This window comes from Urocitellus parryii, chromosome 1 (genome assembly GCF_045843805.1).
Source record: "Urocitellus parryii isolate mUroPar1 chromosome 1, mUroPar1.hap1, whole genome shotgun sequence".
NCBI lineage: Eukaryota > Metazoa > Chordata > Mammalia > Rodentia > Sciuridae > Urocitellus > Urocitellus parryii.
Genome location: NC_135531.1, coordinates 258,634,954 through 258,649,478, shown reverse-complemented (window position 1 = coordinate 258,649,478; position 14,525 = coordinate 258,634,954). Strand labels below are relative to the sequence as shown.

Below are 14,525 nucleotides of genomic sequence, written 5' to 3'. Positions count from 1 at the left end.
TAACATTGATATATGTTCAGATCTCAAAACAGTCTGTTTTTCCTTCTCCAGATTTTTTTAACCAATTATTATAAATATGGATTTGAATTCGCATTAAAAGAAGAGTAGAAACTATTGGGCACATGTGTATTTTTTTTTTTTTTAAGATGTCCTCACTGCTGCTACCCAGAAATTAAATTACCTTGCATTATCCTTTAGTAATCACACTCTTGCCCCTTTAATAAACTGAAAGCAAGGGGGCGGGCCTTGGCCGAGGCGAAGACTCTGATTGGTCCTGCTGGCAGGAAGTGGGCGGTGATCGCGTCGCTTCTGTTGTTGTCAGAGGCTGCGTGGTGTGAGGCCCAGGCGGAGGGACGCTTCAGGCCTCAGGATTCCCCGCTTGCTTTTAATCACAGGCTTGGGGACGTGGGGTGCGAAACGGGTCCTCTTCATTTGGGTGGGTTTCGGGCCGCGGCAGCCTTTTCGCGAAGGTGCCGTGCCCTGGCGACTCGTCCGGGGCCCCTGTGTCCACTCGGACCGCTGATACCGCCCGGTTGCCCCGGAGCTGCCGGGAAGAAGCTGCCAGGAAGGGGTTTCACCAGCGCCGGCTGCCGCCCTCGCAACTCGCGAGGCCCCTTTCTCAACCTAGGATCTTTTTTTCCCCTGTTCTGCAGGCTCGCTTCCGGCAGCATGGCTCAAAGGGCCTTCCCGAATCCTTATGCCGATTATAACAAATCTCTGGCCGAATGCTACTTTGATTCTGCTGGGAGGGTGAGTTTGGGGTGTATCTGCCTGCATCCCTACCTGCCCGTTACACCACCCTCCAAGCGTTCGGAAAGGAGCTCAGTTTTGCTTTAGGCGGATGCCATTCCCATTTTTTAAAATGTGATTTGAGGACAAATATAAAAGATAACTTCAACATATATAAAATATTTGTTAAAGTGCATTCTTTGAACATGTTGGCTATAAGATAAAGTTATTAATGCTATTAATAAAGAAATAACCTCAGTCTCTGGGAATATAAATTAATAAAATTGGCGGTTGCACAGTTTGCCCTGTGTTTGGCACTTCTGATACATTTTGGTTTGCTTCTTAAAAAGAGGTGAGGAATCCTAATGGTATTCATGATGTTATTCCTTTATGACTGTACACAAGTGTGGATGAGGTAATAATGAGAGCAAACTGATTATGTGGTAAGGACGCTAATAATGCAAAGAGAAAGGTGGAAAATACGCCTGAAATTATTTGACACCCTTTGCAGGACATCTCCATGGCTGGGGGGAAAAAAACAGAAGGTTGAAAGCACTTGCTTTCAGGAGCCTCTTTTTTCTTAGGCCTCTGCTTAATAATACTCAGTTTGGGAAATCCTGAGTTAGATTAGACACAATTTTTTTTGTTTGTTTTTTCACATCACTGTATTTCTTCAAAAGTTGTCAGTCACACACACAGTTTTATATAATGACCTTACAGATTTCATATCTGTCAAGTTAACTTTATTCGTCTCTTTTGGTTCCTCCCTTAAGACACTAGTTATTATAGATTAATTTGGGTCAGTAATGCAGGTAGGAGGGATAGAAGGTGTAGTATAGAAGGCTACCCATATGTGTATGGAGTTAGGGTCAATCTGATAATTTAAAAGCCATTATTGAGCTGCCAACAAGGCTTTTTTTCATCATTATCTTGAAGTTAGGTGGATTCCCATTGGCCAGATGGGCCTGCATTCTGCCTAGTCCTGCAGATCTGGAAGCTGAAGTATATGCCTTGTCTTGTTAGAGGAGGATGTGTTGCTTCATGCTAGCTTGGCAGAGAAAACACTAGAAGATGTGACCCAGTGATAGAAGCCTTTAATGAAAATGTAACTTGCTATTTAGGCTACTTATCAATTACATACTTCTTATAAATTAATTCACTTCTGAGGGGAAAACCCCACAAATCTAAACTCTGGCCCCCAAATCATAATGTAATTTATTGTCTTTCAGTTTTTGGACAGATCCTACAAAGAAACTAGCACACCAGTTCTAAAATTGTTTAATGTTGAACTCAAAAAAGATCAGACAGACCCTGGAGATCTGTCCTCCTTCGTTTGTTAACATAAAGATTTCATTCAATAAGAAACTCTTTTGTTTTCTGGCATCTGTCAGGAATAAAGAACTTTTAGAGACTTTTCACTTTTCTAGCAATTTCACTAGCAATTGCTAGAGTTTGAATAATTTGGTGGTCTGCCACATGTAATCGATACTCTCAGGCAAGTCACCTTTATTTATTAAATGCAGCATGTTCCAAGTAGAAAGTATCTTCCCTTTCTCAGGCTGAGGCAGTCTCATTATTCTTGGCCCCTCAATGTAAGGCCAGGCAAGATGATAAATTATACATGATCTGTGTACAGAAGATGGTGTATTCTCACACTCTTCTATCTACTTGAGATTTATAGACCTTTATAATAATATTGAAGTATATTTTATCATAATAAACTTAATTCCCAAGGCTAGTTGAAATCTTAACCTTTTGACAGAAATAATGGGAATATGTCTGTCAAACAATGCGGTTTCATCTTCAGATCCTAAAGTTAGGAATCATAGTGGTGCTTCAGAGTAAAGCCAGATGTGGTTGAAAATCTGATCAGCCTTATCAATAGCGCTACTAAGAAGTGAATCTTAATGTCTTATTATTATTAACTTTATACTTCCTTTTTACCTTTTACGCTGTTAAGATACTCATTTTTTAAAAATGGGATTCTGATGACAATAGGCAGTGGTTAGATTTGTTTGTACCATACTCACAAGGTAATATAAAATATTTGGATCTTTGTGATGTTCCTTTATATTGTTTTGAAATTATATTGGTTTGTGAAATCCAAGTCTGAGAATCACAGGAAGTTCCTAAAATGTTTGATAATTTAAAGTGACTTTTTAAGACACTTAAAGATTCTATATATAGAACTTTAAAAATATTTTTCATATGCCTGTAGGAACATAGTTGCCTAACATCTGTAGGCCTTCATATGGATGTTACGTTTAACCCCAGACTTCCAACTTTAGTGTACTTTCAATCCATATCCAAGTTATTACTTGTCATATACCCTTGGCCTACTAAAAAAAATTGTAAAAATGTCAACATTTATGTCTGAGAAAAAATGTAACACACAATCTCATTTAATCCTCAGAATACCTTTTGAAATTGGTAGGGCAGGTGTTATTGTCCTGACTTTATGAAGGTTATTGAAACATAGAAAAATTATGAGGCGGACAAGATCATTCAACTAATAACAGGGGAGGATATAGCCAGGTTCATTGATTCAGCAGTATTTATGAAGCAAAAAGTGCCTTTTTGCCAGGCACTTTCCTGGGTATGGGTTTTCATGGTAGGTTTGACAAGTTCTTTCTACTCAGCTTGAGGTTCCTGATATGCATGAATTTGTTTTGCTTTCTTTATACTTTTTGCCAAAAAAAATTTTTTTTTAATTTTCCATTATTTAAAAACAACAAAAACACAAGTTTCTTTTGAAGATTTATGTTATTATATTATAACTGCTTGAGTCCAGTGTTGCTGTTATAAACAACACCTTTAAAATTCATACTTAATTTAATAATGACTTTACATATAAAAATATTGTTTCAAATAATAGATGATCCCTATTAGGTGGAAAAATCTTTGAAAACATTTAACTTAAAACAATATTTCTTGTCTTGAGTAGAAAAATGTAGTAGTACTTTTAAGTTGTGTTAACATGCTGTTCTTAATTGTAAAGTTCTCCCGGTAGAAAAATGTGGTCTAGGTGGAAATGAAGTGCCCTCCAGGAGGTTGGGTGGCCCATGTTTTAAAATTTTTTAAAATTTCTCTCCCCATCTTATACTAGAGATTGAACCCAGGGGTGCTCTACCACTTGTCTACATCCCCAGCCCTTTTTCTTTTCTATTTTGAGACAGGGTCTTGCTGATTTGGCCAAACTATCCTCCTATTTCAACCTACCAAGTCACTGGGATTACAGGCGTGAGCAACCACACCCAGCAGACCACGTTTTTTGTTTTTCTTTTTTTTCTTTTTTCTTTCTTTCTTTTTTTATTTTTTGTTTGTTTGGGGTGGGTTTTTTTTGTTTTGTTTTGTTTGGGGGATTTTTTTTGGGGGGTGGGGGTTACTAGAGATTTAACCCAGAGCCACATTAACACTGAGCCACATCCCCAGCCCTTTTTATGTTTTATTTTGAGACAGGGTTTTGCTAAGTTGCATAGGGCCTCACTAAATTGCTGAGTCTGGCTTTGAACTCATAGTCCTCCTGCCTCAGCCTTCCAAGTTGCTGGGATTACAGGCATGGGCATCCAGCTCAGACCGTGTTTTTTAATATTTGTTTTCCCTTAATACCTACAGTTGACTCCTGAGTTCTCACAGCGCTTGACCAATAAGATTCGAGAGCTCCTTCAGCAAATGGAAAAAGGCCTAAAGTCAGCAGACCCTCGAGATGGCACTGGTTATACTGGCTGGACAGGTACAGAGTGCTAATGAGTTGGCATAAGCATTGTATATGAGATCCACTGTGTTACCTTTCAAATGCTGTCTGGCTGAGTGGCACACCTTTCAGTGCTTCTTGCATTTGCCTGTGAGTCACTGCCTTTAGGAGATGCTGTGCTCTTAACTCAGGCTTCTGGGCTGTTACCAGTTCCCAGAATTTATGGCATGGTAAGCATACTGCCCATATTCATGCCTAACATTTGGATGGCTAGTAGCTTTCTGAAGTTAAAAAAAACAAACTGATTTTAAGCATTACATAGTAAGTTTGGAAGTGGAATTCAGTGGAAAGAGGTTAAGAAAAGTTTCAAAGCATAGTACCTGTAACAGATAAGAAGGATTTATCCTCAGGGAATAAAATATGTCTAGAAGTATCATTTATCAAACAGTTGTCCTGTAACAGGGATCTCTACAGCACACAGGGTAAAGTATTGAGTTCATGAATTAATTCATATGATCATTGCTGGTTGTTTTGCATTTGCTGTGTACTTATGTCAAACATCTAAAGCTTGGGAGAAAATTGGGAATGAATAGTACATTGGTGTCAAAAAAAAAAAAAAAATGAGAGAGAAACCAAGAAGGAAAATTGAAGAACTAAAAATAGTTGACCTAATTTAGAGAGACAAAAGAGACAAGCTATGTTATAATGTTGAAGAAAGCATAGTCTTAGAGACCCAGTGTTTCCCATTTATTTTGATGAATGGAGGAACAAGTTTGTATTCTAGAACTTTGCATTTGAAGACATGATGCTTTTCATTAAAATGTAGGTTCCTGGATCATATAGCAGATATTTTGATTTCCTAGGTTATGATTGGGACCCAACTTCCATTTTACAAGCATCAGTGTTCCTGTTGCAGATAGTGATATATGAAGTGCAATTTAAGGGCTTCTTTATGAAAGAAATGTACAACAGCAATTTCTTAGCAATCCTTTTTAGTAATAAGTGATTCTGTTTTTCCTTACAAGGATAGGGAAGGCAGATAGAATCAGCAAAGTTATAATTTTGGGGAGCTTTAAGATTAGTATTTTACAAAATAAAAAAGAATGGTCTTAAGTTTAATGATTTTGTGGATTTTAGAAGCTTAACATTGGAACTGTTAAGATGAGAATAAAATGAAGGAAGTTACCACAATTGTCATTTGTTATCTGCTGTTTTCCATATGTGGTGTAATTAGTAGATTAATCTCATTGGTGAACATTACTGTCCTTTATTTAAAATTATCAGAATTTGAATAAAATAGGGCCAATACAATTCAAGTTGTCTTTAGCTTTCCTTTTGATTTCCACATGGTAATAATATATAATGCCTAGACTTACAAATCTTTTCCTAATGTATTTGGAGTTTCTGTTATTTTCCCTGGCCAAAGAGAAGAGGAGAGAGAGAGCCTGAGACAGATTATTAGACTTAATTCTTGAACTGATTACAAAAGAATGACTTAACCCCTAAATCAGCCATTCAGATGAACTTATATTGTTACTTATTACAAGATATCTTGCTTTAGGAGGAAAAGAAGTGGGGACTGATTTCAAGTATTGGACAATGTTAGGAAAAGCTATTATTCAGACTCCCTAACTGCTAGAGCTAGTTGAGAAACTAATTGAAAGTTACACTTTCCAGGCTGGGGATGTGGCTTAGTGGGAGAATGTATGCATAGATTGCATGTGCAGGGTCCTGGGCTCAATCCCCAGCACCACAAAAATGAAAAAAAAAAAAAAAAAAAAAAAAAGAGGCTTTCTGTAGGAAAATAAAATAAATTTCACTCCAAAATAAAATGCAAGTTGTTTGTTTTCTTGGCTGTCTGGCATCATCTCCTTTGAATGTCAGTGTCTTTTATCCTTGAGTATCTGTGATACTCATTACTGGCTCCTGAAAGCAGCTTATATGGCAAGTATCTGAAGCAAATTGGCGTACTAAGCCATTTAGGATATCTTCAGTTTCTTGTTTTATGATGTAGCATAAAATCTTCTGGATAAATTTGCTAATGGCTTTCGAGGCAAGATTCCTAATGTCCCCTAATCGAACACTGTTAAAAAGCCATTATTCCCACATAAAATAGACTGTCTCCTCTAGTGTTTTGTTAAGTTAAATGCTTCCCTGTTTCAGTATTGAGACAGTCTGAATGACATAAAGCTCTGAGTTGCACAAGAAATTAAAGTTGATTTGACCACAGAAGATCATAATATTAATGCCTTTTCCCATTATTTTATAGTTTACCAACTACTATCTATTTGTAACTTCAATTTATTACCAAAAAATGCATCCACAAACAACACAATCAAAATACTTGATGTTGGGTGTCAAAGCAATGTTTTTATGATGATGTATTTGTATGTTGCTTTCTACATGCCCATGTTCTTTCTAAAAATGATACTTTTTAGAAATCAAGAATTATAGCTTTTTAACTTTGTGCAGCAACAACTTTTGCACCATATTTTTATAAATATTACCTTATTGTTTGCACTTATTTTTTACTTGTCAAAAATTCCATTATTTGGGCTGGGGTTGTAGCTCATTGATAGAGTGCTTGCCTTGCATGCATAAGGACCTGAGTTCGATCCTCAGCACCACATAAAAATAAATAAGAGAAAAGATTTGTGTCCATCTACAACTAAAAAATATTTTTTTAATTTCATTATTTGGGGAAATTTTAGCTTATTATAGAAAACGTTTACAACTTCCTTTCTTCAACATTGATATTTATTGAGCATTTGTTGTCAGTGTGCAATGAAAGCTTTTGCAAGTTATCATTAAATATAGTTTGTGTGAGAAAACTACATGATTATAATTAGGATTTTAAATTATTGTGTTAAATTTTCTTCTCCAATAGAAATACTGTTTGATACCTATTGCATTTGAACTGGGGATACATTTGGTTCAACTGCTTATACTCAAAAAAAATTATGGTGGTTTAGATAAGGTTTTTTTTTTTCTTTCATGTAAAAGGAGGCTGAGAGAGGGTTAATAAGATATCCTTAGGATGTTAATGGGAATGCAGGCTTCTTTCTGTTTCATCATCCCTCAGCCACTAGGTCTGCCTTTTGATTAAGATGACCATTAAGCCAGATGTGGTGGTGCATGCTTGTAATCCCAGTGGCTCAGGAGGCTGAGTCAGGCGGATTGTGAGTTCAAAGCCAACTTCAGCAACTTAGCAAGACCTAAGTAACTCAAGACCCTGTCTCTAAGTAAAATACAAAAAAGATCTGGGGATGTAGCTCAGTGGTTTAGCGCCCCAGGATTCATTCTCCAATACCAAAAAGCAAAACAACAAAAAAAAAGATGACCATTAAAAATCCAGCCATTATATCAGTTTTTCAGACTCTTGGAAGAAAGACAAGTTAAAGAAGAATGCATTCCTTGTCCTTAAAAAGATTTTGTGGAAATCCTACTCATTATTTCAATTCTGCTTAGCTTGCCTTGGCTGGAATATAGTAACACAGTCACTTTTGTTAATAAGGAAAGATGGTAAATGTAGTCTGTTAACCAAGGTTTTGTTACTTAAAGGTGAGAGTGAATTTTGAAATAAAATGCAGTCATCTCTGCCGTAACTCCTCTACATAGCAAGAAAAGTGATCCTCTCTTTTATTCCAATGTTTTGCACAAACTATTTAAATGACAAATCTAAATTTTTCCATCTGCAAAAGGATCTCTAACTTCTGTCTACTTTGATGGGAGGGGAATTTTTGTAATAAATTTATCAATATCATAAAGTAGTTTGAAATGTGCTAAGCAATATTTTGCCAGCTGTTTGTTTCCTGGCAGATTCATTTTGTTTCAGAACACCTTTATTCTTTTTTAAGTCTTTTTCTTCATTTTAATTATAATCTTTTTTGTAAAGCCTAGAACCAAAACACCAAGTCATGAATGATTTTTCTAAAGGTAGGTATAACTTAAATCTAGAAGGAATTGCAACTGGTTCCAGACTTAATACTGCAAAACATTACTCTTTTTCAGCTTGATTAAACAGTTGTCCATTGTGCTTCCTCTCAAACTCTTTGCTGTTGTGGGATTCTAAAGTCCTTAATTTGTTTGTACCATTGCATCAGTCCATATTAAATCCAATGGTTACACATCTGTATTTCTACTTCATAACTCTAAAGAAAGCTATGAACTAGGCTGCCCATCTTCACAGTGCGTTGTTCACGCTGTGTCTAGATTTATCTTCACTGTTCAGTTGATCTTGAAGAGTTCTACTGAAGACATAAAGCAACATTTGGGCTTAATATTACACACATACTTAAAACCAAAAGCCTTTACTCTTTTAGTTTTTCCCGTTGTCTGTCTTTTGAGCAAGAAATGAGGCCAACAATGATGGGGGTACTTATTAAAATTTCTTCTATAACATCTCTTTATATGCTATATGTGCTTTGGAAAATAACCATTATGATTAGAACTTTACCATCTTGTTTGTTATGGTTTACTTCCCAGTAATACTGTAGTTCCATAGCTGAATGCTGGTTTAGTTCAAGAAGATTAAGATTTGAAATAGAAATATTCTAAATAATTCACAAATACAAAATATTTGCTTGGTAAGGGTGATATGTACAGGTTTAAACTGAAATTTAAAAGAAGCAAATGATCACTTTAGAAAGTACTGTACATTCACTTACCAAACTATTTGACAAGTGAAATTAACTTGGCTTTTATTCTTAAATAGAAGCAGAGAATGAGATATAGTGACAAAAGTAACTAACAAAGTAAATTATTAGAATTCAAACATTTGCCACTGAAGCTTACATATTTATACCTATAGGTTATCCTTGTGCAGTATCACAAGCTGAGTCAAGTTGACTTGCAGATAACCTGACTCTTACCTTTTTCTCTTTACAACAGAGAAGTAAAAATGCCCTGAACTTAGTAAAGAGAAAAGGTAGAATGTTTTAAAACCCCAAAGCTATCTCATATTTTCAAGTGAGGCAATTTTTGCCACAAATCCCCCTGATCTCTCTCATTGTCATCCAGGAATAAGGCATTGTGATTAATCAAATTTTCAGACAGTGTTGAGAGGTAACAGATTATTACTATACATTAATGTTCAGAAAAAGAATTCAGTAATTTAATAATGAACTATATTGAATAAATTTTTGTTTTCCAAGGGAATGAGGGTCATTGGTATGCAGTTTTATATATCATTTGATTATGGAAGCACAGGAGTAAAGATCAAAACATAATTCATCTTAAAAGTTACTAAGACATTTGAATGATAGGAGCAAAAATGTGTGTGAATGTACACCAATAACTAATGTTATATATTAGGTACAATCCTAATTGTTTGCGTTAATTCATTATTCTAATTCTCAGAACACCTCCATGGCATGGGTCCATCTCACAAACAAGAAAAATGAAGAAAAGAAAGGTCAAGTACCTCTCAAGTTTACACAGCTAGTAGGTTACACAGTTAGAGTTCAGCCCAACAAACTTGGCTCTTGAGTCCTATTATTTAGCCTTTGAATGAGTGTATGTTTGCATGTATTTTCAGCTTCTACATTTTATTCTGTACATTTCATAAGCAAAGATTATTTACTTAAGCTATGAAATGGAATAATCTGAGCAATGACGACCCGATAACTCATGTTTTACAAACATTTTAGAAATGGCTAATGACAAGTCAGATTTAAGTGTTTTATCTAAAAATAAAAATAAGAATAATTCCTGGTGAAGCAAAAAAGGAATTTGGAAGGAAAGAGGAAAAGAAGCCTTATTGAACCGCAAGAGGAATTCCTGTTAAGTTTACAAGAAAAAGGTTATTTAGTAGTTATTTACATGAAGTAAATCCTGGAAAAACATATGGGCAGTTTGTAGCTAGAAAAATGAAATCTCCAGCATTCTTATATAGGTGTTTTTCCCCATCCCCTAATCCTATGTTAATATATTCAATGTGGTCTCTGAATATAAAATTCATTGATCAAGACTTTCCTCATAATTGCTTGTATTTGAAAAGACTTGTTTGATGATCTTCTCAAATGCATTATCATCCATAACCTGAAATCAATCAGTAGTTTTTACAGCTGTTAATAATTGATATTGTGAAGAAACAACCTCAGTTCTTTTCACCAGCATCCTCTCTTATAAAATTTAGTACACTGAAGTATAATCTATCATTATATTGATATATGACACATGCCAGCAGTAAACATGAGTTGTTCATTTTTACCCTAATTCTCCTCCCAGTAGATTTACAGGAGTTCTTTACAGTATGTTCTTTCAGCTAGAGCAGCAGGGGAAGCATTTTGGTTATTTAGGTACTCAGTTAAGAACTTCTATATGTGACTACATATAACAGCACACAGTGCAGAAAAAGAACAGGTGTGGAGGCCCTGTAAAATCAAATCCCATCAGCTACTTAGTGGTCCTTGTCCAGAGATCCATGGCATCTGTGGCACAGAGACCAGAACACTAGCTTGTCATTGGACTGGGTTTTGTTCCAGATTGTGGGTTCTGGGGAGTATCGAGGAGAATTTTTAAAATGCTTTATATGATGGAAGGCACAAAACACTAGTAAGGAATTATTATAAAGGATTAAATGAGCAGATGAAGTGCTCTTGAGTTAGAAATAAGCATTTTCTGGGAAAGATTGCTCCCGTTGCAGATAACTTAGTAGAAAAGTAAGTAAACCCAAGGGGTGTCTTATCTCACTAGGGTCTTTAAGGAAAAATGACGGAAAGTACTAGCTCACATTTAACTTCATTTTTTCCATAGTCTTAACTATGATTCCAAAGGGAAATGGTAATCAGCTCGCACTTCAAAAAAAAAAAATATCCAGGACTTCAGGGGTTTTATTTTTAAAAGGCATGACCCATGTTTCTGTAACCAACTCACAAAATTAATGAGGCTAAGATTGGCATATATTTCCTCTTTTCAAGTATTAGATAACATTTTAAATAAGAGGCTGTGCAGCACAGTCCCTAGAGTAATATTAACTTGCAAGTCATTATAGTGTTTCAAGATGCTGTTTCTCTGATCTGCCAAATGTATAGCCTTTGAGCTATGGCTTTAGCATGTGGCTCTTAGTTACTGCTGACACCATATTTATTTGAAAGGAATCACTCTGGCCAGGTGTCTTCTATTTGTAAATTGATCTTATAAGTAGCTCTGCATCAGAACAAGCATTTCAGTGTCTAATTTGAGCTCTGAGCAAATGTCCTTCACCTTCATGAGAGGCAACTATCCCTCCTCCCAACCAGAGCTGGTAAGGCACATGGAGGGAATCAAGGGTGTGAATCCACACTGGATTTATTAAAGCCCTTCACAGCAGCCACTAGATAGATGACTAGGCCAAGAGCATTGCCTGCTCTCTTTCTAGCTGTGCTGTGTATAATGTTCATGTCATTGTTTTGTAGGTTACCTTAAATTACTAAGACAGAGGCTTGAAATAAGTGTAGGGTTTAAACCTCACCAGTGAAGCACAAAATGCAGGATGAAAGTATAGAGAGATCAAAAGAAGTGGTGGGAGGGAAGGAAGACATATCTAAGCAATTTGACTTTTACAGACAACCCAAAGAAAGCTACAGCTGTGTCTATGTTTTTCATCCCAATAACTTCAGCACTAAGTGCCTAACCAGGTCCATAGTCAGTGTTTAATAAATATTTGTTGGATGGATGATGGAAGGAAGGAAGGAGGGAAGGAAGGGAAAGGGAGGGAAGGGAAGGAAGGAAAGGAAGGAAAGGAAAGGAAAGTGCCCTGTGATTGCTATCCCAGCTACTACCTGTGCAGACTAAAAAGAGTGAAGGTGTGCATGACAGTGTGGGGAACAAAAAAGAAGAAAGTGAGAGCCTGAAGAAAGCACAGACTTTTCAGAAAACTAATGAGAGAGGCCAGGTAACATATGTGTAGGGACCACTATTCTAGCCTCATGGATAAGAGAATCTGGGAGGGAGGAGAGATGCAGGAACATGGGAAAAAAGAAGAGTGTATTTCCTCCACACTGTCCCTTTAAATCAGGGATCGGAAAGAGGGCAATGTGACTTAACATCTAATGGGATTGGGCATTTATTGTTATTACATGCCAGGGACTATTCTGAGTGATTAGCAAGATTCACAGTCATTCTGTAGAATAATTACTATTATTTACGTTTTACAGATAAAAATGCTTGTATATAGCAAGTTTTTGTGAGTTGAGATCACACAGCCAGAAAGTGGCAGAAGGTAGGCTTCAACACCAGCATGGAGAATCTATGCTCTTAACAGCTGTTAGGAGGAGGGATTTATCACCTATTATGGCAGAATAAAAGACCTAGTGCTTCCAAATTTGACATGTACAAAGCAGTGAACTTCAGTCACCAAAGGAAGGAAGAGGAAAGTTTAATGTTTTCTTAAATATTTTCTCCTCCTGCACAATTAGCTCTGAAAATAAATGACACCTCTTCTTTGACAAAGAAAAAACAACTCCTTTGTTTTGCATAATATTAAAATAAAGACACAGAGTCATGACTAGTTTTTTCCCAGCTTACCTGTACTTAAATACTGGAGTATATGGAAAGCCAGCAGCTCATATTGCTCAGCTTTAATCCAGCAGCTGAGCAAATGTCCTGATCATTGTGCAGTGTTCCTACCCAGGCTTGGTGGCAAGTACGGTGCCCAGTATCAACAGTGACAGGCAATGTAAAGCTGCCCTAATGACAGCTGTAATTTTTTTGACGAAACAGAAATGAACATATCCATGCATTCACACACACAAAATTGGAAAATAGTTCTAAGTTAGAAAGTACTAACCTGATGTAGAAAAACAGGTGATCCTACTTCATACTTCTTATATGCCACCCCAATGCAAAAAGAAGAACACATAATAGTTAATTAGCTTTTAAAGTTTCAACAAAAGAGCAATGTATTTGAACTTCAATTATAACCTCCCTCTCTTAGGAAGTATCTTTCTTTCAAAACTATTGGGTATTAGTTGACCACCACCAGTGGCTCCCACAGAGGTTAAATCTAACCTGATTTTTCCTATCAGAGTACATCAGGGGAATTTTTAAAAACCTCTTTCTTGCAAGGAATTACCTTGTAGAGCTGAAGTACCTTGGCAAAGGTTTTTATAGCACTATAGGCAGGTTGTAAAATAAATGGAAAATGTTAAGGAGTGATCTGTAGAATGCAGAATTAAAGTGTTTTGAGAGATTCATCTATCTGTGGGGATTTTTATCATCTCCATATCATTTGAGTTACAGCAAGGTCTTTGATTGGTCAAGATGAATAGTACTAATGATTCTTCAGAAATTCAAAGGCTTAGTATTAATTACTTCCCAACAGCTGGCTATATTTATAGTACTGCTAAGGATAAGTAGCTGAGTAAGGAAATTGCAGATTTAGAAATGTCCCTAAACAATTTACCCTCCCTTCCCAGAGTAGTAGCTGTAGAAAGAAATGGAAGGTTCAAAGCTTCTATCCTGACAACCAGGACTGATGCCTGTTTTACTTGGTCCTCAAAGTATTTTCTTTCAAGTAAATTAGTTAACAACATTTCAAAACCAAGAGATTCCTAGGATGAACTATGAAGCAGTGCCAGACTTCATGAACTTCTTGTACAGAATTTCCAGAACATTCTGCAGTGGTGGAAATGTTCCTGTGCTGTCCACTGCAGCAGCTACTAGCCACATGTGGTTATTAAGCATTCAAATGTGGTTAGTGTGACTGAGAAACTGGATTTTATTTTTAACTTTTTTTGATAAACTAAATTTTAAATTTTGTTCACTTTAAATAGCTGATGTTTCTGTAGCCACTAATGAGTAGGACCATTGGCATTGAACACTGCAGTTCCAGGAGAGCCAAGCAGGCTCCAGGAGTCCTAACATCAAAGTAATAAGTATATGGGCTTCTCCCAGCCTCTCAGATCACAGAGGAAATGATAAGCAGGTTTCCTTTGTTTTGTTTTGTTTTTAATGAAAAGTAATTCCCACTTGCACTGTCTTTTTTTATTCAAGCTGCTTCTAAATTGCATTGGGAATCATTGAGTACTTCAGTTAACACAGAATTAAGATGGTATCCCAAATATTTTATTGATCACCTTTAATGACTTGAGGATTGATGGAGAAATAATGTCTACTTAGA

General features: G+C 36.3%; 1 protein-coding gene across 2 annotated transcripts in view; it reads left to right on the top strand.

Annotated features, from left to right (window-relative positions):
• Positions 1-317: 317 nt before the first annotated feature.
• Positions 318-14,525, top strand: part of Lancl1 (LanC like glutathione S-transferase 1) — a 32,496-nt gene continuing 18,288 nt past the window's right edge. The window contains exons 1-3 of one of the 2 annotated variants that reach the window (XM_026403345.2): positions 318-410; positions 654-750; positions 4,345-4,462. In XM_026403345.2, coding sequence (XP_026259130.1) covers positions 670-750; positions 4,345-4,462 — 199 coding nt within the window. In that variant the 5' untranslated portion in view covers positions 318-410; positions 654-669. Of the gene's footprint in view, positions 751-4,344; positions 4,463-14,525 lie in introns of both variants that reach the window. The other variant, XM_026403347.2, reaches the window with a different exon arrangement.